The sequence below is a fragment of the Aptenodytes patagonicus genome, chromosome 1 (assembly GCF_965638725.1).
Source record: "Aptenodytes patagonicus chromosome 1, bAptPat1.pri.cur, whole genome shotgun sequence".
Lineage (NCBI taxonomy): Eukaryota > Metazoa > Chordata > Aves > Sphenisciformes > Spheniscidae > Aptenodytes > Aptenodytes patagonicus.
In genome coordinates this window covers 194,957,867-194,982,314 of record NC_134949.1, presented here as the reverse complement: position 1 = coordinate 194,982,314, position 24,448 = coordinate 194,957,867, and the positions used below count along the sequence as shown (strand labels likewise).

Sequence of the window (24,448 nt, the reverse complement as noted above, 5' to 3'; positions counted from 1 at the left end):
TGAGGTCTGGGTTTGAGGTCTGGACCTTGACCACCTGCATCACTTGTTCCTTGGCATGAGTTCAGGCTACCCTGTCTCCCTTCAGCAAAGGTCTGTCTCTAAGCCAGGTTGTGTCACCTGAGCTTGGGACCAGAGATCTGTCCCTAGACCTCCTTTATTTGGCAGTTTAGGCCTTGCACATAAGACCTGTGCATCATTGTCCTTTAAAGGCTGCAAGCCATAGTTAAAAAAGGGATGCTTGCTTTGCCACATGGAGTCTTTCACACGAGGGACGAGGTGTTATAGAGTTTTTCAGCTACAGGGTCAGTATCAAGGTATGTCTTCATACGGCAAAGAAAGGGCATGGAGGTACTCCAGCTAGCTGAGATCCTGAAAGCAGTCTAGGGTTAGCGTGGGGTATTGATGGTTCTGTCTCATGGCTCAGTTAGGGCAGAGTTCAGGGGAGAGCAGAGATGTTATTAGGAGAGCCTAAATTCATAAAAGCACTAAACTGAAGAAGGACATGGGGACAACAAGAGGGCCATGTTTGAGGCAACATGGGGACAAGCCAGTGCAGGGCCAGGAAGATGGATCAGAAAAGAGACAGAATCAAAGGGCTGAGGGTGACCAGGAAGCTCAGGAGCCAAGGCAGGAGCAGGGTGGAATTTGTCTCAGCTAGTGTAGGATCTGAAAACCAGATGTCTGCATCTGAGCTTGGCTTATTCAGCCTCAACTCCCCTTACAGGCAGTGGAGAGAGAAATAGCCAAGTGATGCCAGAATCAGGACAACGACAGACTGAACTGGGAAGGAAGTTTAGCTATAACTCTGCTGCTCTACAGCTTCAGATGGCTTAGCTGATGTTGTTTCACATACAGGCTACTCTAATTTTTCAGCCTGCATTCCTTTAACTACAGTCACCTGTGTAAGGCCAGTAGCAAGGAACTCCAGCAAAAGGGCATTTGCAAGTCAGTTCATGTTGATACTGCTGTCACTGATGCTCATTTTCACATTTGACTGTTAAGAAAGAGTTGTACTTTACCTTGCTCCATATCTTAGTGTAAATTTGCTGTTTAAAACTCTTTTTTACCTCAATTTCTCATCCTGAAACATTCACTTTCCTCTAATTTTCTGCCAGTGTCACCTTGATGTCCATCAGCTGGAGTTGTGACTGTGTTTCCCCCTTCCTGTTCTCTTACTGTCCCTTCTACTTCACTGCCTGGGTTGCACGGCTTGAAAAATACTAGCCAGCCATCACTGTCACTAGTGCTTGGCACTTTTCTAAGTACAGAAGGAAATAAAATATTGAGCGATAAGTGAAAATGAAACAAGAAGCAGTATGGCAGACCACCACAATGTTGAGGTTCTTGAAGCACAAGGTTTTTTTCCTTGAACCATTCTCATTTCACAAGATCATCCATGTAACTACTGTGTAACCACAGGCAGTACCAGGCCCACAGCTATTCAACACAACACCGAGTCTTCTCGATAACCTATTAATTTGGATGATCTCTGATCAGTTTAAGCTGTGGCTGATTCAGATCCTGTACATCTCTGCTGCTGCTCGTTGCCATTCTGATAAACAGCAACAGAGTGAAAGGAAGAAAGCAGCATGGGCCTGCTCCTCCATTTACTTAATGTATCCTCAATAGCATTGCCCACATAATATATCTGTTACCAATCAATACTTGATATAATTTTAGCAAATGGTGCTGGAGCAAGCCCAAAAGATAAAGCAGATCTTAGTGTAAAAGAGGCAGCAGGAATAAATGAGGAGAAAGCTCACGTGGGAAGCAAAATGGAGATGTGACTTGCAGGTCCGACTTTGTAATGCTGACCTAGCAACCCCAGGTCCACCAGAGAGACAAAGCAGCTCTGGGGAAAGAGCATTTGTGGTGAATGAGTTGGGACTGCAGCAATGGAAAGGGAGTGGGAGGTTTCCCACTGTAACTGCATCAGCACTTTCTGTGGAAACAGGTTCTCCACTGCCTGCCTTGAAGTTAGCTGCTCTCACCAGTGCTGACAAGACTCCAAGCAGGGATGAGGTTAATGATCTGCATCCTAAGCTGGTGAGTACTGGGTCTGCTCTGGTTTGCAGTGGTGGAGGAGTTGTCTTCATACAGCCCTGTTCCGTGCTGGAGTGCGCTGGCCTAAGTGGCTGTGGATGGAGAAAAGCAGTGAAGATATTAAGTCCTTCATTGATCATTTAACTTCTGGGCTATGGTCTAAATCTGAAGCGGTCTTGCCATATAGCTGCACACAACAACCTTGCAGACCCTCCTGTTTGTGCTTCTCTGAGCCCATGAAAACAGGACAGTCAGCTCTGCTGCTCTGCTTCTCTGCTGTAGAAGAAAGAGTTATAGCTCTGATTTCTTTCCATCCAGTGCTAAGCTGAAACCCCAACGTGGAGAGGAAAGATATAACCCAACTCCACACAGTAAGGGTAAGATACTGCTCTGAGTACTTTCTCTTCATGTGGATGCACTAAACAGACCTCTATGAACTAAGGGTAATAGGACAGTTTTCCATCCTATGTTAGATCAGAAAAAGGAACAACTAGTCAACTAATGACTAGCTAGTAGCTAAGTGGCAGTTAATTCTTACAATTTTCTTTCCTTCGATACATGAGACAATGCCAGGGCACCGTGTCGCACAGTGGGAAATGCCCGGTGTGTCAGCGTAGGTTGCAGGAAGGAGCAATGCTGCTAGATCAGAGGCTGTTGGCAGATCTGAGGGTCCAGGGTGCAGCTGGAGCACAGTCTCAGACTGGGACAGGCACTGTGGTGCTGAGCTACACATACATGATGTACAGCCCCCTCAGTCTAGGGGCAGGAGGGTCTGAGCAGAAGCCAAATATGTATGTCTTGAGCTTGAGACTCTGCAGGACTGCTAGGGTCTAATTTTGCCTTCACACAGCTCAGAGTCAGGTTATCCATGATGTTCTTCAGTATTTCCCCTAAAACTTGAAAGATATTTGTTTCCCAGCACTGAGGATGCTTTTGAAGGAGACCAGCTTTGTTACCTGGCAGCAGGGACCGGTCTGCAATCAGCATCAGGCTAAGTGCACAGGAGTCTGCCACAGCAGCTGCTGTTGGGAGCAAATTGTCCTGTCCACTGACCCCCTTTTGATTCAAAACCTCTTTGGTGGGCAATTTAGCTGCAGGCAGCAATGGCGGGAAAAGGGCCAAGCAAGTACATGGCTAACTGCTCCTTTGTCTGTATGAAGTCCGACGTGTGGCAGCTAGATTGCACTCCCAGGTAGCAATGGGAGGAAGCCAGGGCAAGCTGAAAGTCCTGCTGGGCTCCGTGATTCAGGCCCACGGCTCAAGGTCCTCTTGTTGCTGAGCTTTTCCTGCATGTAATTCTAGAAAGAGCCTCTGGTAAAGGCAGTGTTCATCTCATTATCAATTCAATTTTTGTGACAGCCCTGCTAGGGCTCTTAATTTCTTGTGTTAAAACAACAAATGAGATGACCCAACTGCAATCTCTAATAGGTATCATGGGTCAGTAATCATTCATTTGTTATAGTGCCTCTCACCCGAAGGACGGAGATGAAATTTGTCCTCCTAATGGCAAGAGCTGTAAATTAGTTTTATTTCACTGTTAAATCTAGAGGCCTGAAAATTAGGATGACCAGCCCTTAGCTGGGAAGAAAATGTGTCAGCTCAAGGGATTTTCTGCATTAGGCAAATAGGCAGCTCATAATCACCCATTAAACAGTCACAGCGGCTGTCTCCTGACACCCTTTGCTACTCCAAGTCGTGACTTTCCTGCTGCACTGAATGTGGTGAAACTTTTCAAGTCTGACATCCAATTTGGGGCCAGTGACCCCAGCTCCACTTCTAGCCATGGAAGAGAAGTGAACATCTCCTGTAGGTGCTGCATGGTAATTGCATCTTTCCCTGAAGATGGAGATGTTCAAGATAGGGGTGATGAATTGCTCCATGGAGGTACATCTTATCTCCATTATTAAGGGAGCTTCAGGTGAGTAGCTCAGATTTGAACATGTCTATCTTTTAGACATATACATTTAGGTGAGACAAACCCCACCCAAAATTTATCTGGTTGTTTGTCACAGGTGTTTCTTCTGCTAAGTAATGCTATCCTTCTCCTTGAAGGCTTTGCAAGCCCTGTGGGTCTAAAAGATATTATTCCGAGTTAGCATGGACTCTCTGTGGATTTGGAAATTGCAGGGTGAGCCATCACTGCATGCTCATAGGGTGGAAAGGAGGGAAATGAAGGGTTTTAAAGGCAGATGGAAGCTATGTTGATAGAGGCATGAAGGTGCCTAACAGCCTTCACTGAAAAAGTAGCTGCCTGGGAAGTTTCAGAAACACTTGAGTGGCTCCTCCTGGGCGTGTGGGTATCTCTCTTGCAGTAACTACACACGGGATTCATGGCTTTGGCCTGACAGGCTGCACAAAACACCACACAGCCATTTCCGCTTGTTAAGCCTGGTCCCAGAGGTCTGCCCAGAGCTCTCCTAGCCCTATACAAAACCAGAAGTGGCGGTAATGCCCATCCCAACTGACTCAGGTTGCCACAGGGGCGTGCAGTTCCTTGCAGCAAAGCCATGCTGTTCACCCCAGGGTCACATCCTGACAGGGAGCCGGGAGCTCAGTGGCTTGAGCCCTGGGTGGTGAAGCCGTGCCCTCTCTTGCACACATGCACACTGGCCTGGGGAGGAGGTAAGCAACATTGCAGCATGAGAGATGGGGAGCAGGCCTTCCCTTGGTGTCCCACTCCCGAGACACCGCACTTCCTCCCTCCAGCCCTGACAGCCCTTTGGGAAGAAGGAGAGAGGTTTGTCCTGGGAAAGAAAGGCTGAAACGCCTTTGATGTGATGAAATGAGTGGTCTGTCATCTTATTCAATAACATGTCACACAGAAAGCTCTATAAAAAGCTCTCTATAGAAAGCTGAAAATACCAAAAAAAAAAAAAAAAAAAAAAAAAATAAATCCACTCCATTCTCAAATCCTCAAAACCCATAAGTGTATCAGAATAGTTGTACAATTATTCACTTTTATGATGTGCAAGGTATGCAGTATTGTACAGCCAGACAAGTTTATAAGAACATGTATTAAGCTGCCTGCATGGGGAGGACCTGGCTGAAGTTAAAACATAAAACATTCCCACAAAACAAGTGAGGGTGTGAGGGGGGACATTAAAGTGCAAGAATGGCTTTGCATAAGAAATGTGACACCTCTGCCCCCTTTCTCCAATGCAACACTTGCACTGAAATAGGAAATTTTAGGATGGAGAGCCAGAGAGACCAGAGCCAATAGAAAGAGCTTGTGATGCTGCAGCCAGAGCTGCACAGCCTACGCCAATGGATTTCCAGCAAGAGCCTCCCCGACTTTGAACATGAGCCGGCAGTGTGCCCAGGCGGCCAAGAAGGCCAATGGCATCCTGGCCTGTATCAGAAATAGTGTGGCCAGCAGGAGTAGGGAAGTGATCGTGCCCCTGTACTCGGCACTGGTGAGGCCGCACCTCGAATACTGTGTTCAGTTTTGGGCCCCTCACTACAAGAAGGACGTTGAGGTGCTGGAGCGTGTCCAGAGAAGGGCAACGAGGCTGGTGAGGGGTCTGGAGAACAAGTCTTATGAGGAGCGGCTGAGGGAACTGGGGTTGTTTAGCCTGGAGAAAAGGAGGCTGAGGGGAGACCTCATCGCTCTCTACAACTCCCTGAAAGGAGGTTGTAGCGAGGTGGGTGTTGGTCTTTTCTCCGAAGTAACAAGCGATAGGACGAGAGGAAATGGCCTCAAGTTGCGCCAGGGGAGGTTTAGATTGGATGTGAGGAAAAATTTCTTTACTGAAAGAGTGGTGAAACATTGGAACAGGCTGCCCAGGGAAGTGGTGGAGTCCCCATCCCTGGAGGTATTTAAAAGACGTGTAGATGCGGCACTTAGGGACATGGTTTAGTGGGCATGGTGGTGTTGGGTTGACGGTTGGACTCGATGATCTTAGAGATCTTTTCCAACCTCAATGATTCTATGATTCTATGATTCTATGAAAATAACTAGTCTCCAGGAGCTGCGGCTCTTCTGGGTGACAGGTCTCTAGCCTCTGGATTGTTCATGGTTTCCCCATGAACAACATTGTCATCCCCTGGTGATATCCAACCAGTCAGCCTCACCTCAGTGCCTGGTAAGATCATGGAGCAGATCCTCCTGGAAGATGTCGAAACATATGGAAGACAGGGATGTGATTAGAGACAGCCAACATGGCTTCACCAAGGACAAAACATGCCTGACTAATTTAGTGGCCTTCTACAGTGGAGTGACTGCATCAGTGGACAAGGGAAGAGCTATGGATGTCATCTACCTGGACTTCTGTAAGGCCTTTGATACAGTCCTCCACAACATTCTTACCTCTAAATTGGAGGTAATCGGGTTTGACGGATGGACTGTTAGATGGATAAGGAATTGACTAGATGGCAGTGTCCAAAGAGTTACAGTCAATGGCTCAATATTCAGGTAGAAACCAGTAACGAGTGGTGTCCCTCAATGGTCCATACTGGGACTGATACTATTTAGTATCTTCATCAATGACATAGATAGTGGGATTGAGTGCACCCTCAGCAAGTTTGCGGATGACACCAAGTTGAGCAGTGCAGTCGATTCGCTAGAGGGACGGGATGCCATCCAGAGGGACCTTGGCAGGCTCGAGAAGTGGGCCAATGTGAACCTCATGAACTTCAACAAGGCCAAGTGCAAGGTCCTGTACCTGGGTCGGGGCAACCCCAGTATCAATACAGACTGGGAGATGGATGGATTGAGAGCAACCCTGCAAAGAAGGACTTGGGGATGAAAAACTGGACATGAGCCAGCAATGTGTGCTTGCAGCCCAGAAAGCCAACCATATTCTGGGCTGCATCAAAAGAAGCGTGGCCAGCAGGTTGAAGGAGGTGATGCTCCCCCTCTACTCCTCTCTGGTGAGACCCCACCTGGAGTACTATGTCCAGCTCTGGGATCCCCAGCACAAGAAAGCCACGGACCTGTTGGAGCGGGTCCAGAGGAGAGCCACAAAAATGGTCAAAGGGATGGAACACCTCTCCTATGAAGAAAGGCTGAGAGAATTGGGGATGTTCAGCTTGGAGAAGAGAAAGCCCTGGGGAGACCTTATTGCAGTCTTTCAATATATAAAGGGGGATTATAAGAAAGATGGAGATATATTTTTTTTTGCCAGGGCCTGTAGTGACAGGACAAGGGGCAATGGTTTAAACTGAAAGCGGGTAAGTTTAGATTGGACATAAGGAAGAAATTTTTTACAATGAGGGTGGTGAGACACTGAAACAGGTTGCCCAGATAAGTTGTGGATGCCCCATCCCTGGAAACATTCAAGGTCAGGTTGGATGGGGCTTTGAGCAACCTGATCTAGTGGAAGGTATCCCTGCCCATGGCAGGGGGGTTAGACTAGATGATCTTTAAAGGTCCCTTCCAACCCAGCCATTCTGTGATTCTCTGATCCCTCTTGCTGGTAGCACACAAGGTCAGAACAGAGGTGCTGGTGGGCTACGGGATACCAGAGGATTCCCTCCCCAAAAGGGCAGTGCTGCAGGAGGGGCAGCGCGGAGACTGACTTAACCTCTCCTCCTCTTCTTTGTCTCAGATCTGAGGCATTTTGAGAGGGCAGGCTGGGGAAAAAATGAACGTTGTTGTTCTCTGTGCTCTGCTCTTTGTGCAGGCAGAGCACTGCAAACTTGGGGGCTGTCAATACATTACCTTTCCATAACCATGAATGTTAACTTAGCAGGTTTTTTGTTGGTTTTTTTTTTTTTTCTTCAAAAAAACCCTTTAAACTTTCACTCTATTAATAGAGATAATTTTCTTGCTGTAGGTGGAACATTGTCTTCTCTGGCTAAGCTGAACCTCCCTTTCTGTTCTTTGTTTCTACCTGCATCCTCCCCATGTGAAGAAAACTTCTAGAAGAACTATTCTTTGAGAATTTGAGGGGGAGGAAGAAGAAGGAACAGGCTACGATTTGCACAAAATTAAAAGAAGTATTTATGACACAAGCCAAATGTTCCCACAAAAATGTCCCTTTCCTTACTGCAAAGAATATATCAATGAAGCAGCAGCATACATTACACAAACTAAAAAAATTTCCCCAGACTTGCAGTTTGTTTTTCATGCCCAAAGCTAATGGCTCTCATTGGTTTTCTGGATTGCTTTGCAGTTTCTCCCTTTCTTAAGACTGACTGCACAAACTCAAGCCACACTTTCAGCTGACAGTGGAATAATGATGAATTTTGTGTTGTCTTGTAACAGGGAGACATTTTTCATTCAACGCCACACTCGTGTTGCAGGTACCCAGAGCAAGGGCAAGCTGAAAGCTCAGGGTTAGGTCACTAGTGGAGAAGGTGCAGGGGTGTGTAGGGGAAAGGAGAGTTAGTCTGAGCTCGGCACAATTTGTTTTCCCCTCTTCTCTTCCTAATGCTCCTGAAACCTGCGCGTGACCTCCACCACACCAGGCCATTGTGGATGGGTTTGAGATGCCCGTCACTCGCTGATACCAGCAGTGCCTCAGCAGGAGGGAAGTAGATGTGATTTTAAGCCACTCTTGCATTCCCCCAGACACAGTTCTCAGGAGAAAGTCCTAGCCAAAAATGAGGAGTATCTTATGGCTGATACATTGCTAAGTGATTGTTACAGAGATGTAGGCACGGGCACAGCCTATGAGACAGGACAGGGAGCCAGTGTCAGCAGCATTGGGTGCCCTGTGCTCCCTCCCTTCTCCACCTACGTGGCCGCAGCCCAGGATCTGAACTCAGCTGTGACCTGCCTGGCGTAGGCTTAATTGCTCATTATCCCATGCCAGCTGCAAGAGCAATGTGACGTAGACCATAGAGCAAATCCTTGTCCAGGAGGTGTGTGTGGATGGGATTGGAGACATGGGTCCCACCAAGAGAGGTTGCGGCCTTGCTCAACAATCACCACCTCATCCCTTCTCTCCTTCCAGCAGACCAGTAATGTTTGTGCCATCCTTTGGCACTCCCAGGGTGCGTTCCTGAAAGAGCAGTTAGTAAATTTAAATGTCATATAATTGTGATAGCTGGAGGTTGCCTGATGGAAGGGAAGCATTTTGATTGTCTCGGGGTAGATTTGGTCTAATTATCTCAGATGACACCAGCAAATCTGCTCCTCTTGGAGACATGCTGTTACTGTAGTAACTTGTAAATGAATATTGGATGATGAGTTATTAGAGCCAGTCTGAACTGGAAAGTTTATGAGCACAGTGGGCAATAATTTCTTCTTTTTTTTTTTTTCTTTTCCATATTAATTTCTTCCTCAGTGTGAATGTAAAACACAAAATCAACAGGTCAGATATAGGGCTTTTGTGAACTCTGCCTCCCCTCTCAGACAGAACAGATGCAGCCTTGAACTACTTTATCACTTTGCTTTTAATTAAAACCTATAATGGTTTTGCACTTTGTTAACAGGCTTTATACAAAATACAAAGTGGATAAAGGATGAAGTGAATCTTCAGATAATTCTACATTTTGGATTATCTCTTTTTACATACGCTGGCCGTTCACTACATCACCCAGAGACGCAACCAGCATTGCCTCATGAGCGATCTGGCGATAAACAGTGGTTACACACCGCCCTTCTGGAGCAAGAGCTGACAGCATGTGCCTTGGCTTCCAATATTTTCCCTGTGTGGCCAAAGGGGATGGTGTTTAGAGGCATCACCCTTGCTTAAACAAGGTATAAAATCTTCTAGTCCAAGGAGAAGAGGGTAAACTTCTCCATGCCCCAGTGCCTCAGCAGTTGCAATGCAACATCAAATACTCTGTAACTATGGTTTGTTGTCACTGCATTGTGCCCAGTCCTAAAATGCAACAAAGGGAATTCAAGTAGCAAATCAGGTCCTGAGAGCACTTCCCACTCTTCAGCCTGGCTTCTTCTGTATCCGTAGTGGCTACAGCCCCTCTGTGAGGCTGGGCAGTCTGCCAGGAGGAGGTTCAGGGTCCCCCAGAACTGAAATAGAGAAGGTAATGATCAGATTATCTCTAAACTACCAGCAGAGGAGGAAGCCCACGTTTCTGACCTGCAGCTGCCCACCCTTTCCACCTCTGTTGCTGATGGTGGCTGTAACTCAGGACCCGGGCTCTGGATTTGTCCCCAGTAGCCGTCTGCACTTCAGGGAGGCTCCCTGTGGTCGAGGCAGAGTCTGTCTCTGCTCCCTGCACAGTCATGGTGGGGACACTGGCTCCTGCACAACCAAAACAGCCTCAGTTCAGCTCCTTGCTTCAGTGCCTCTGCAAAGGCTTAAATGGTACTTGGAAGAGCACCCTCATGGGCTTCTCCTTGAGGAACAGGAGCAGTTCATTGTCTTCTATTGTTCCCCTTAGTTTTAAAAGCCCTTCAAAATTTCCAGGAAGCCAATGTTTCTGTCAGGGTGTCCCAAACCCAAGTAACAGAGAGCAGAAAGGCAACGTGGGTGAGGGTAGTGAGCATGGGTATAGGATAAACCTGCACTGACCAAGCAAGGATGCTGCAGACACTACAAGCATGTCTGGTCCTGTGCGTTCCCACAGTCATGGTCTCATACTGTCTTTACTCAAAGCCAGGATGCCTTTTTTCTGTTGTTACAGATCTTAAAGCTAAGATTCATCCTTGGTTAAGCCCTTGGAGCAGGCACAGGGCAATTACCCCAGAGCAAATGATGCAGATCAACTTGCCAATCTGCCAGACCTCCGCAGGTCCAGATGCTTCCATTTCATCCATTTCATCTCCATGCTTTTCATTTATTTTGGCTAGCAAATAACTGTGCCAGATGCTCCACAGGAATTGCCCATGTGCATGGTTATGCTTGTATCTACTCAATGTATTTTATTCCTCAAAGAAAGCACAGAAAGTGATCTCAGGTTAGCCACAGAGTAAAATCCAGCAAACACAGCAGCTAAACCGAGATCATTTGTCTGGGTGTCTGTGACCCATTTGCCGCTTTGGCTGAGGGTCAGCGAGGTGGTGCATCTCCCTTCAGCCTGAAACATAGGAAGTTTCGGTGTCCTCCCACATGGGTTGGGAATGGTTCATCCAATTTGGTTTTAAAGCAGTAGAGCTGGAGAGCGTGACCTTGCTCCACTCTGCTGGTGTCTACGCTTAGATCTCTCTCAGAAAGCATCTACGAGACTGAAATGCTTTAGTATGGATCCTGTTTATAGTTCGTTATAATTATATTGTTTTCAATATATTGAAGAATGTCGAGTTTCTTGATATTTTTTGCTTGCACTTCAAGACTGCATGACAGTTTATGTTGAAAACCCTGATTTTTGAAAAGCAAGCAAGGAGTTTTAATTTGAGAATAATGTCCTTCTTTCCATCTGGGATACATTTAAAATGCTGTAACATATTTTTGCTACATCAACCACAAAAACAAATTCCTTTTTTCCAAAATACTTCTAAAAATATGTGGTTTCATCTAAAATTCAGGGTCCACTGATACAGAGAAGTCTGGTGTTACAGTGTGGACATGTACTAAAGCAGCATTTTCTCTGCACACTCAGAGGTCTGTAATTAGCATGAGGACAGCCATTAACATATCCCATGCGCTGTGTCACCAAGTCACGCCTGATTATGTTGCAAAGTGAGATTAGCAAAATGAGCTTGAAGTTGTCCTCTCGCTGCCATTTGATAGTAGGGAAAACAAATCCTTCCACTGCCAAAGCTGCAACTAATATTCAGTACTTAAGAAATTCAACTGATGCATTCATAATGAATAGGATTTTGTGTAATTAAAATTTTAAAATAAATCCCCAACATGAGCCCTGGCTTGGACTTCTTAATTTCAGATATGGAAGTACAGCTTTTGAAGAAATAGGTTGAGGGTTTTTTTTTTCCTTCCTTCTCTTTTCTTTCATCTGAGAGATTTACAAAATCTCATTAGCATACTAAAAAATAGCAGAAGAGAAATTAAATGAAGACCAGAATTAAAAGACTCACTAGTTTCTTCATGTCACCTTTATAGTTCTTTTGAGCATCTGTCCCTGTGTGGTGGGTGTAAGTAACATGGAGGTGGATGTTAGTGGGTGGCAAAGCTTTTATGAGGCAGAAAGAAGCTGGGAATTAGAAAATTATTGGAGGCAGTTTCCATACAGATGAAAAGAAGCAATCAGACCCTGAGAAGCCAGAGAAGAGGAGGAAGACAGTAAGAAAACTGAACAAATGGCACATTTCACTGGCAAAGAAAAAGCCCATTTGTTTCAACAGAAACCCTGAAAGTTGCCATGGAGCTCTCACTCAAAGCATCCCAAAGCTGCAGGTCTGGGTCCCTCCTTGCCTGCAGAAATCTGTAGGTCAAAGCAAAAAATCCACCAAGTTCTCATGGCATGTTTCCAGGTTGCTCACCTACCTACGGGGTGACTGCATCCCTTGTTGTCCCTTGTCACACGTAGGGTGATGGAGGAGATGAGATAAGTGATGGCAGGCTAGCAAGGAGGTCCTGTAGCTGGGAGGAAGACCACGTTGCCCTGGAGAGCTGGAGTCCATTCATGCCTCTGCCTGGAAAGCCCTGCATGATACTGGAGAGTCATTTACAGCAAGCTGTTCATGGATAGCTTGTAGTTAGATGATCTCTGCTCCCCAGTTGCTCAACCTAAAGCCTTAGACCTGATTTGCGGATAGTTTGATCACTTGTAGCTGCATCTGAGGTTAATGGAGGCTGGATTTTGAAAATATCAAGTGCTCTGTGAGGCAATTCTACTATGAAAAATCAGGTGTTGTGTGATATAAGATGGGCAACAAAATATGGTCAGTACACTTGGATCATTAATCTCTCTGTGCCTAAATTCCTTGACCCTAAACTGGGAAATAATACTGCTGTTGTACCTTAGCTCAACATCATAGGTATCAGCTGACAGATGCCTGTGATACACAAACAGACACAGCCACAGCAATGAACCTCATAGAAGAAAAAATGAACTCCTAGAGACAGTTTTTAAAAAAATATGCAGTCTCAAGTTTGGGACTATTTTCACAAGGACAGCAAAAATAAGCTCATAGTCAAAATGCATGGGCTTCCCTCCCCCAAGTCCCACCCACAGAGAACTTTTTAAAATAACAAAGGTACCAGAATGGTTTAAGCTGGACAAAACAATGTGGGTTTCCCCACTGCATTTTTTCCCCACTCAGAAACATTTTAAACAGACCTGCAAGTGTTATGAGTCTATATATAAATACATACCTGTTTGCATAAGTGCATATATAATTTAATATATATTTTAAAGTCATCCTGAATCAGGTGTTATCCCAAAAAACACAAGTTTTACAGAGTTATACATGATAGGAAACTGGATCTCAGAGTAGGGTCAGCCGTAGCAGGAGGCAGCGTTTGCACAGGCGGTGGGTTTGTAACAGGAGGTGTGAGCACGGCCCCTCTCAACCCCTGGCTCCCACCGAAGGTCACAGCTGCCATGAACATGCACGGCTCCTACCAAGTCTCCTGTAATCCAACCAAGAAAGCTGTGGCTGAGGAGGAAAGAGTTTGGATCCACAGAAGGAGCAGATATGGGTTCCCTCTTGGGAGGAGGATTAGGTTGCTGCATCTCAGGGCGTGCTAAAGCTGGACTGGGGTAGAGAGGGAGCACTCTCTGCTAGTTCAGGCTGGCTGGCATGTCTGACGGCTTTATTTTCATCTCCGCCATCTTCCGTGTGACCCTGCTCTGAAGCTCTACTGTGATGGCTGTCAGACTACACCATTGACTTCCCCAAGCAAATAGCCCAGCCCATGGGTGAATTAATGAGTGTTTGCAAAGTTGTGTGTGATCACTGGATAAAATGTGACACTTCACATAGTGTCTGGAAAAGGGTGATTATTCACCGCATCTGCTTTGCTGTCAGAAAGCCTTATTGACTGGGCAGCAAACAAGTCCTTGTCCTCACTCCTTGGGATGATCTCCTCAGCATACGCTGCACTGTTCATGGGTGTGTAAAAGGCTGATTTTTTGCACATATGTGCATTACTGTAAGTAAAAGTATGAATGAGGCATCCAGACTCCCAGTATAGCACTGGGGAACACTGGAAAGTGCAGAAAGGTAACATTTAACCTTCACTCTGAAGACCTGAGCAGCATTTATTCTTCTATAATGAGGCAGTGCTACTCATCCTCCTTTTACTCCAGATCATCAGGGTCTGAGTCCTCTTCTTTGGGGTGGGAGGACTGGATTCAACCCTCAAGCCCTGAGGAGTTTGCAGCGAGCAAATTCCCCATTTGCAAGTCAGGACTTTAATGGCAAGACATTTGGCTGCTCAGGGCAGCAGCCACCTTTGCTCTCCTGTTTGAAGCTGTGCCAATGTGCAGCAGAGAAGCAGGGCTTGAGGGATCATGGTGTAGCTAGTGCCTGCACCCCACAGAGCTGGGAGCTCAGCCAGCAGGGCTGCAGTGTCAGTTGCTGCCCCTGTTTCAACTATTTTTACCATAGTTGACGTAAAGTCTTTGCAAGTTAAAATACAAAAAGTCCCCCAGAGCATGAGGAGCAATACCAAAGCCCTCCCTCCTGGGTGGGTGCCTCAGCTTTGCAGCTGCAGACTCAGAGGTATGCTTGTGTCTTCTCTACCTCTTGGAGATCTTGGAGATCTCTACCCCTTGGATCTACCCTTTGACCTTCACCTGGATTTTCTATCAAGTCACTGGTGACTGGAGGTGTAATGGTGGTAGGGAGCCATGGATTTACACCCTCATGTGAACAGGCATCTATCTCTCTCTCCACGGACTGCATTGTCTCCAGTGCAGCAGGAGAAGCCCATAGTGGTACAACTCTCTCCCGGCCAAAATAGGGCCGCCCTTCTGCTCCTTCTCTAGAAACCAGTAAAACCTCTGTGGGTCTGCCCCGAGGATGGGTTTGGTCCTGGCTGCGTGTAGAGAGCGGTGTCCGGGGGATTGTTCCTTTGGCATCTCGTGGGATGAAGTAAATTGTACTCCGGGGCTCTGCATGGGCTGTAAAAGGAGCTGATATTCTTTGGAGTTAGCCACCTACTCCTCAGACATCAAAGTTAGAACAGATGAGTCACACCTAGAGCGGTTTGTTGCATTTTTAGCAGAAAGTCTGTAGAAAGGCTGGGGCAGGACCCAGAAGCCCTGTGTCCTGGGTCCAAATATAACCTTTTTTTTTTTCCATAAGAAAAGCACCATGTGTTTATAAATTGCTCTTTGCCAAATGACTTGTTCTTAAAGAGAATTACACTGCAATAAGCTGCATCATTAAAAAGAAATTTTTCTGTGAGCGGCAGGGTCTGGTTTCCTGCGGTTTGGTGTCTTGTGGTGGGATTATCTCGTATCTAATGAGGAGCACTCTGGCTGAAGCCTTTTCTCCTGTTCATAAAGACATTGTCTCATGTGGGTACTCTGGTGTCTATAATACATTTGGGATCAAACTGCAGTTGTTTAGGTTCTCTCCTATCTGACAATGTAATATTGCCCACGTGGCAAGCTGTTCCTCCCTGGAGACGCAAAAGGGTCATACTTCTCTACCTTGCTGCCTCTTCTCACAAAACCGGTTGAAAATTAAAGCCTTTGAGACTTCTATCACACAGTTAAATTTGACTGAAATTGGCCAACAGGCTAAAAGATAATTGAGAATAATACTGGACTGACACAACAACATAATAAACCTAATTTTATTAGGTAATCGGGCAATAAATGATGGAAAGTAAATACTGGAGCAGATTAAACATGGGAAAAAATGTTCATAAATATTTATTCAAGCATTTAAATGCACTCAAGGTGACCATTTTATGCCTGTTTTGCATTTCAATTTTAGAGGTTCTATTCACAGCCATATGAAAGACCAACAAGGGCACAGGCACCCCAATAGTTACACTCATACCTCAAAAGTAAAAAAGACTTTTTTTCACAGAAACAGGGAATTTTTAACCGTTTCTTTCAGAATATTACAAAATTTAGAATTTAGAAACAGGAATGTTGAATAATTCAGAACCAGATTTTGAAGATGATTCTCACCTAGTCAGAGAATAAAAATAGATCATGTGGTTTGTGCTGGATTGCCAGATTTTTCAATAAACCTGAACTGAACAAAGTCAGACCAAAAATCCTTTGCTGAAGTGATTCATGGAAATGTTTCAAAAATGTGAGATGTGAAAGGGAATTCTCAATTATTTGCACACACACACACAAAATCACAAATGAAGGAAAGAAGAAAGATACATTGAATAAATTGCTCATCGTAATTTATTTTTCCAGTTTCTGAGCTATAGAAACGTGCTTATCATAAAGTGATTTTTGGAGATACTTGTATTTTCTTACCTTGGATACAATTTAGATGGATGAGCTACCATTGCTCTCCATGCTTATCAAATTAGGAGAATGCATTTCTAAATTCAATTACATCCTCAGTGGAAATGGTTTCTCTGACTCTGGTAATCTTTGGAGAGGAATTATACACAGTCTATAAAGCTTCACATTTCAAAACCTAATTTTGAATGTTATTCAAGAGGTTAATTTAAGATTCATCTTCCTAAAGAGGAGTTAAATAAAACTGATAGAAGGCTGGAACTTGTCAAGTGGTTGAGAGGTTTATCAGCATGTGAGTATGAGTTCATTAGTTTTAATTAGTATAATCACTAATGCTGCATTAACAGTTTGGTGAGAGAAAGTAATTGCTCACACCCACTGTATTAGATTGGGAGATTAGAATTCATTTTATGAGGCAATTAGCATTTCAGGGATTTTTTTATAAGGCTTTTACGATCTGCCATTGCAGTAGCCTCCTTCACCAAAAGAGTTTAAATTAACCATAACTTTCATCCTAATGGGATGCAAAAATTAATGTAGAATTAAGTGTGAACCAGTCCTCTCCAGCAATCCCACCACAATAAGCAGGCAGCTAAAGCCACAAACCTCCATTAGTTTATAATGACCTGTTTTATTTCCCAGACAATGATAGTCATTTATCTGACCTCAATTCATTACCTTGTTGGAAAGTTTACATTCTTGAATTTTATACAGCAAAACAAATAAATAATGAGGAAGGAAAAAGTAGAACAGTACTATTGAAGTAATAATTCTCCCAGGAAAAAGCTGCAAGGTTCAATAATAGGGCTTGAATAGTCAATTATTCTTCATATCGAATGTCAGAGGAAGAAAAAACATCTCCCTTTGACACCCAGTGTCTTGGGAAGATCCATGCGTTACACAGCAGCAGCAATCACGACCCTGCTCTGCCCATCACATTCCTTGGCAGCTACTGACAAAATGGAAATCCTGAATGGAGATCCAGGACTTTGTCATCCTGGTTGGCAGGGAAGCCCTGGTCATCTGAGAGTTGGGACAGTTGACCCAAGAGATTGCCTTCCAAAACATCCCGGAAAGCAAAAGTGCAGTTTCTGGGGGAAAGACTGTATGCAGTAAGAACGCTTACTCTCACGTCAAGGTTGTAATAAAAGGCATCACGGTATCGATAGAGAGATGACACAATGCACCATTTGCAACATATCTGGCACCTATTACACGGGACTATGCTTGCCCCTGGTTAAAACAAATCTCTGCTCAAAAATGGCTGAATAAAGCCCAAATCTGCTGTGATTTGGATGTGGCATGGAGGAGAACAACTGTTAGATCTTAGAACCATACTGTTGTTCCTGTAATTTTGGATACATATGTTAAAATAAGCAGCCGTGGGGCAGTATCTGGGGAGTTACATGAATCTTCCTAAAACATATGTTAAAGCAAAATGTATGTGTATATATATGTACTCTTAATTCTTATACTCCTTATAAGCATCTCCAAAGGAGACATTGTCCTCCTACATTTAAGCATCTAAAATTTAGGTACAACTAGACAGATTGGATCTCATCCTTAGTCACTCTGGCGGCAGACGGTGCCACCCTTAGGAGGTGAATTACTCCAGCTAAGATCTGAATCCGCCGCTGGGAAGGGCTGCCTCCCTCTATTGACTGCAGAGGCGGTCCAAGGTAACCAGGTTTCCGTCTCGGGTGGCCGGAGTAAATGCTTAAAATTGGGTAGGATGAATCATGGCCGGCGTGCCTGTGCCTTAGGGTTTGTCTACGCACAGAGTTATTACAGAGAGCCATTACTCTTCTTGAATAGCATTACATGTGGATACACTTTTGGTTGAATAAGACTTACTCATTTCTCTTCAACAACATCCGCTTGACAGAGGCAGAGCAGTTTGCTTCCTAGTCCTCATGTGGAATTATTCTGCAAGAGCTGCTGCCTTTCCAGCTAGCTGCCCTACCTTAATCCAAATTTACTTTAGTATAAAAATGTCCTTAATTTGCCATCCATCCACCTTTGAGAGCCACTTAAGATTTATGGAGGTAAGCGCATCAATTAAGCACAAATACATTGACCAAAAAAAAAATGAATTCATCGTATACAATAAAAACTGACTTTTATTTCACAAATTATGGGTGTTATAAAGCATATTGTTTCAGGAGAAATGCCTGTATTTTCCAGTGTGTTTCATTAAAGAATAATAAAGCCATACATATTTCATTTCCTTGTTCTGAGCTGCAAGAGCTTTAACTATATAAAATGCCCCATGCTGTCCTTGCTTTGTTGGGCTTTTTTTTCTTTTTAATCAGATTTTTTCCCCCAAACTAATGAAATCGCTCTTTAAACACATAAATCACTTTCATTTGAAGTGACTTATCATGGCTCAGATGGTTTCTCTCTTCTCCTGGAGAACAAGGCAACCTCCAGCACCTTTTGCTGTGCAGATCCAGGCCTGGATTGCCCCTGATGTCAGCCTGGTTTCAGCAGTTCTGAGTTCCCGGCGTTCCCACCAGTGCTGTTTTAGGTGGAGTATTAGGTGGCTGGTGTCTGCGGGGTCTGCACCTTGCATATCTGCACCAGTTCCTGGCCCAGCTGCTATCACGTGTAATTTCTCTCTTCTCATAGTATGCACCGACCCGCTGTGCAGCTGCGCAGACGTCTGCGGAGCAAGGCGTCCTCCCTCCCTGCCATCACCACGAAGCAGTACATGACCCCCAGCTGGTTCCCTGCACATGCCCGCTCTTCTCCTGCCCATGGGAAGGGCACCTGGAGGTGGTGGTGTCCCACCTGAGGCAGACCCACCGCATCAACATCCTTCAGGGGGCAGAGATTGTCTTCCTGGCCACGGAGATGCACCTGCCTGCACCCACGGACTGGATCATCATGCACTCTTGCCTTGGCCACCAGTTTTTGCTGGTCCTCAGGAAGCAGGAGAAGTATGAAGGCCACCCCCAGTTCTTCGCTACGATGATGCTGATCGGCACGCCAACCCAAGCCGACAACTTCACCTACCGGCTCGAGCTCAACAGGAACCAGAGGCGCCTTAAGTGGGAGGCGACCCCCAGGTCGGTACTGGAGTGTGTTGACTCTGTCATTTCGGATGGGGATTGTCTTGTGCTGAACACTTCCCTGGCTCAGCTCTTTTCCGACAACGGAAGCCTAGCGATAGGAATTGCAATAACCACCAGCAAAGTTCACAATGCTGAAGCTGAAATGTGAGGGGAAAGAGGAAGAAGAGGAGGAGGAGAAACAATGGTGCTCTAGCTGCCTTGTGAGAGCCAGAACTTGCGGACTTTTCGGGGGGGTCTCAGGTCTTTTATGGTATTTAGTACTCGTCCACAGTGGGCATTATGTAAACATCCTGTGGTTACGGTCTCTGTGTAATGTATTTACCGTTTTGTTAATACAATTTTATGAGAAATTTTGAAGAGGCTAATCAATTTATTGTCACCCTCCAGCAACACTGGAAACAACACTTTCTCCTGGAAAGTGCACCCGGGGTGACTCTCAGAAACCTTTGGTCTGAGCATGCTATGCAAATGTGCTTCCTTCATTGTCAGCCTAATTGCCTGGTATTAAGGAGGCCCTGTGCCTGGTAAAAGGCAAAGTATTCCACTAAGGGCCAAGAGCACCCAGATTTCCACACTAGCAACTCTTACACTGTGGTCACAACCAAGCCCCAGGGAGCTTGCAGTTTCAGAGCTCCCTCCAGCTTCTAAGGAAGCAACCTTCACCACCCAGACAATTAAAGCTTCAGAAGAAAAAATCACCACCTCCACTGAGCTGGGGCCTGGGAAGCCTCATCCTGCATTAAATCAGGGATGACAGCTAGTGGGTGGCCACTGTGAGCATGGTTAAATCTCACTCTTGTATCATGATGGGCAGTGAGAGGCTTGCTAGATGGTCTGGCTCCAGGATGGATATAACCATAGCCAGCCATTGGGGCATTCACCTTTTTAGCTGCTATTTTCTTAAGCATTCAAAAAGAGATTTTCAGAAAATGAAGTATCAGGAAAGTCCTAGTTGTGTACTGATCTTGCTATTGAATTCTGTGCCACTTAGACCCACAACTTGTGCTGCTAAATATTGATTTAAAACAATGCAGACGGAATATCTGTTTGCAAATTGGCTATGAGATTTGAAATGCTCTCCTTTAAAAATAGCCTTTTCTTTTTTTCTTCCATACACTTGGGGGGGTGATGATGGTCCCTTTCATTCTGCTGCGGGTGTTTCACAGATGGTGATGGTCACAAGAAGAAACAGGCTTCTCTAAGAGCTTCTTCCTTAGATGGCTCCTTAGGGACAATCGGAGGCAGGTGCTGGCCATCTCCTGACGCTCAGTCCCATCTGCAGTCAGGCATGTTTCCTCCATAGCCAACAACAGCAGTGAAATCCCACTGCAGCGGGTGACGTGTTGAAGGAGGGGGCTCTACAAGTGAGTGTGACACATGAGAAGCATGAGAAATTGTCTTTTCCTGTTTCCCTTCTGCCCATGTGTGGCCGTGGCCTGCCTGCTTCTGAATGCTTTTTTGAGAAACGTCTGGTGGGTTGTGTCAGTTAGTAGCTGGAGAGATTGAGGCTGTTTGCTTGAGTCCCTTGGAAAACCAAGGAAGGGGGGAAGTGAGCTAAGAACAGTTCTTCAGTGTTTCAAAAGGCATCTCACTGTAGCTAGCTTTGGGTAGGGAAAAGCTCTGATGCTAATCTCTCCCACCTGCTGCTCTCCTGGGATTTATTATAAACGATGCGTGAAGTAAAACAAATTGCAATTTTCCTGAGATGAATGCTATGCAGATAATGCCTTCTGAGTTGCAGATGCACCTCGCCTCCTTACCTGGGCTTTCATAGCAGGTCACTGCTCAGAGAGGAGCCAGGATCTCTTCAACAGGCTGCTCATGATCACGCAAGCTGAGGTCTGAAGAAGAAGTCTCAGTCTTCTGAGTATGCTGGGGCATACCTTCACGGCTTTCCCACCTCTGAATTTGAGGGGCTAGGGGGGCATGCTGGTTTGCAGTGAGTGTTTCACTGGAACACGCAGGTTTCAGAGTGGCTTGCTTTTTTCCTGCGATGTTAAATATTCAGAACCAGCAACTGCTGCCCTTTCCCTAAATGATGGCAATAAATAAATCATTGGCATTTTTGTGGACTCTAACTGGCTTCTCCAGCCCCTCTGGCAAATATTCTGCTGCTGAATTAAAACAAAGCAAAAGCAATAAAACCCCAATATAAACAGTTCCTCTAGCTTAAACTTCCTGAGCTCTTTGTACACTGTGGTAGAGACCTAATGTAATGCTGCTTTTGTTGTCTGATCACAACCAGTTTTAGGGGGAGGGATATTCCTTGGGTATTCACTTGTTTCAGGCTATTTACTTCTTGCTAGTTGGCACCTTTTGTTCTTGAAATATCTACTGAAACGAAGAATGCGCTGTTGGTGTTTTTGGGCATGCCCCTCGCCAAAAGACCAGTGTATTTCTGGCAGGATGAGTGTGACAGCAGCAGTTCTCCAGGATGGGCATCTCCATCCCCTGCCAGCGGCCACGTTTTCTGGTTTCAATGGGGCAGGAGGCACAATGGAAATCTGACCTCCCCGACACGGACCTCCTCACATCCCACATGTCCTTCTCCCAGAACTTTCTCATGACCACACCAAAAGTTCAGCCTTTCCATTTCCTTCCCAGTCCTCATCTGGTGGCCACCCTCCTCAGCCCGCTCTCAAGCTCTCAACCTGGGCTTCCCCCTTGGCTTGCAGAGACCATGGCGCTGTTTACCTCCTCCCGCTCTGCCTCTTGGGTGCCATTGCTCAAATCTTTCTCACTGCTCTTTGCTGCCAGCCAGGAAACCTCCTCACTCAGCTATCTCCACAGCTGCAAAGCTCCAGCTCTGGCAGGGATTTCAGAAATACAGATACATTGGAGTATTGATTAAAATCTGTCTAGTAAGACTCCCAGTACAGAAAAGGAGGACACATTTTGGAGAGAAAGGAGATATGAGTACCTAAATCCAGCCTTCATAAGCATCTCAACATAAAACTCAAATGTTTAAGGGTATATTTAAGGACTTTCTACCATGGAAGACATTCTAATTCCACCATAATTCAAAGCCTATGAGCAACCCTTCACTGCCATAAAGCAAAGGTGAAGCAAATATTCTGCATGATGGGACATAAATCCTAAAATGCTGGCAGGTAGGATCAACAATGAAATTCAGTTTACATGCACTCTTTCAGTGCCCATAATACAGCACTTTTTACAGCTCTCTACTCATGGTCAAAAGGCAGTTGTAGCTTGGCTTGACAAATTTGTGCTGAATTTGGGGCTTCTAGAATTCATTTTGTACTCTAATATTTTGCATCTTTATAATGTATTATATCGAGTCACTCCAAACTCCTTCAAAAATGTGAAGAACTTACTCTATGAAGTAAGGAAGTACCCTTATTTTGGTGCAGGAGAAAATGAGGTCTTGCAAAATCGCTATGCAGGTGTTGCAAAATTCTGTTTTCCTACCTACCTGAGAGCAGTGTTCCCTCTTTATTTTGGTTTGTTGGTTTTTTTTTTTTACATAGACAAAATAGTATTCTTTTTTTTTTAGAGTTTTTACATATCTGTGTTCATGGATGGATTTTTTTGTGCCTAGATTAGTAAATTGTAACAATAATTTCATCAGGCTGAGCCAGGTGGATTGCTGCCAGACCCACTAGAAAACCTACTTTGGTTCTTCTGCACTATCCATCAGACACAGTGTGAATGTTAATGTCAGATCTGCAGTAAAACAGCATTAGTGCTTTCAGATCAATCCCATTATGAATTAAGCTCACATCATATAACCATGACTCCTTATAAATCAGCTGAAGCATCCCGAGTCTCATTATCTTGAAGATGACAAAGGATCTTGCTGTGCCAGTGCGAGCCGGAGGGCTTGCTGAGAAGTAGGGCAGTAGTTCTCTTCCCACTGGACTCTGATATCGCACCCTACATTTCATACCATCCTTTATGAATACAGGCCAGTAAACTACTAAAGAAAGGAGGGATGGTAAATTCTGGACAATGAAAGGGTTATAACAAAACGAATGGTTTACAATAAATTGCCAGGTACCGCTGCATGGCGCTCTCTTTTGGGCACCAGAGGAATGAAGCCTGATTGACAGTACTGTAGTATAGGTGATTGGTCTGCTCATAACACACCTGAAAAACACCTTGATCGGAGAAGGGTTCGTCAGAACAGACACAGAGATGCACTTCTGCTCAGCTGGATCAGAAACACCTTCTCAAACAGAGGAGCTGCAGCTTGTGAACTGTTCAGACACAAGCATAAGTTTTTAATCCTTTTTTTGTTAATCCAATTAACTCTGTATGCTCACACCAGCTGGACAAAGGGTGGAAAACAAAGATTGTACTCTGCCACATGTATCATCACTAGAACTATTCACAAAAAAAGATGATTCATCTTCTGCAGAGATGAACCTGCAGAAAACGATGGGGTTTCACAGCAGGGTAGCACAGGGCAGCGCCTGCAGGCTCCAGAGGTGTACACATACAACTGAGGGCAGATCTCAACCTCCAAACAAAAATATTACTCAACGGAAACCACTCAGAATGAGGTCACAGCAGGGGCTGTCAGGAAAATGATCAAACCTCCTGAGAGTAGCAAACCAGCAGGGAGCTGAGGCTCTGTGCAGAGATGTGTCACTTCACATCAGCACCTTCCACCCGGCAAAAGAGTCTCTCCTCTGCTGGGAGCCTTGTCTCAGGAGCAGTGTGGATGTGTCATTGGGATCAGCCCTTGGCACTGTGGGTCTGCATGCGAATGACCCCGACGCTGCACAATGAGTGCAGACACCCAGCCCCTCTCCTGCCCCACAGCTCCTCTGGTTTTGGTGGGTACCCAGCTACCTGCAGCTGCTAGTGGTTCCTCCAAGCCCTGGCACTTGACAGTTTTGCTGTCTTTCACTTGTATGACTCTCACCAAGGTAGGAGAGTATTTGCTGAAAACCACCCAAAAAATCTTTGGCAGAACATCAAATTAAACCTATACTTCATACCCTTGGTTAGGATTATGATCACTCATTCTTTCTCTCTCCACAAAGGCAATAGACTAATGCATAGCTTTTTTATCCTCCTTTGGGCTCTGCCCCTCCAGAACATGCGTGTGAAAGATTAGCAGGCAGCAATCATCTTCAAGAGAAGGATGAGGACTAACATTCATTGCAAAGATG

General features: G+C 45.2%; 1 protein-coding gene across 2 annotated transcripts in view; it reads left to right on the top strand.

Annotated features, from left to right (window-relative positions):
* SIAH3 (siah E3 ubiquitin protein ligase family member 3) overlaps window positions 1-24,448 on the top strand; it is a 61,207-nt gene that overhangs the window by 30,791 nt on the left and 5,968 nt on the right. Inside the window, exon 2 of one of the 2 annotated variants that reach the window (XM_076344672.1) lies at window positions 18,865-19,304. In XM_076344672.1, coding sequence (XP_076200787.1) covers window positions 18,865-19,304 — 440 coding nt within the window. Of the gene's footprint in view, window positions 1-18,864; window positions 19,658-24,448 lie in introns of those variants that run through there. The other variant, XM_076343749.1, reaches the window with a different exon arrangement.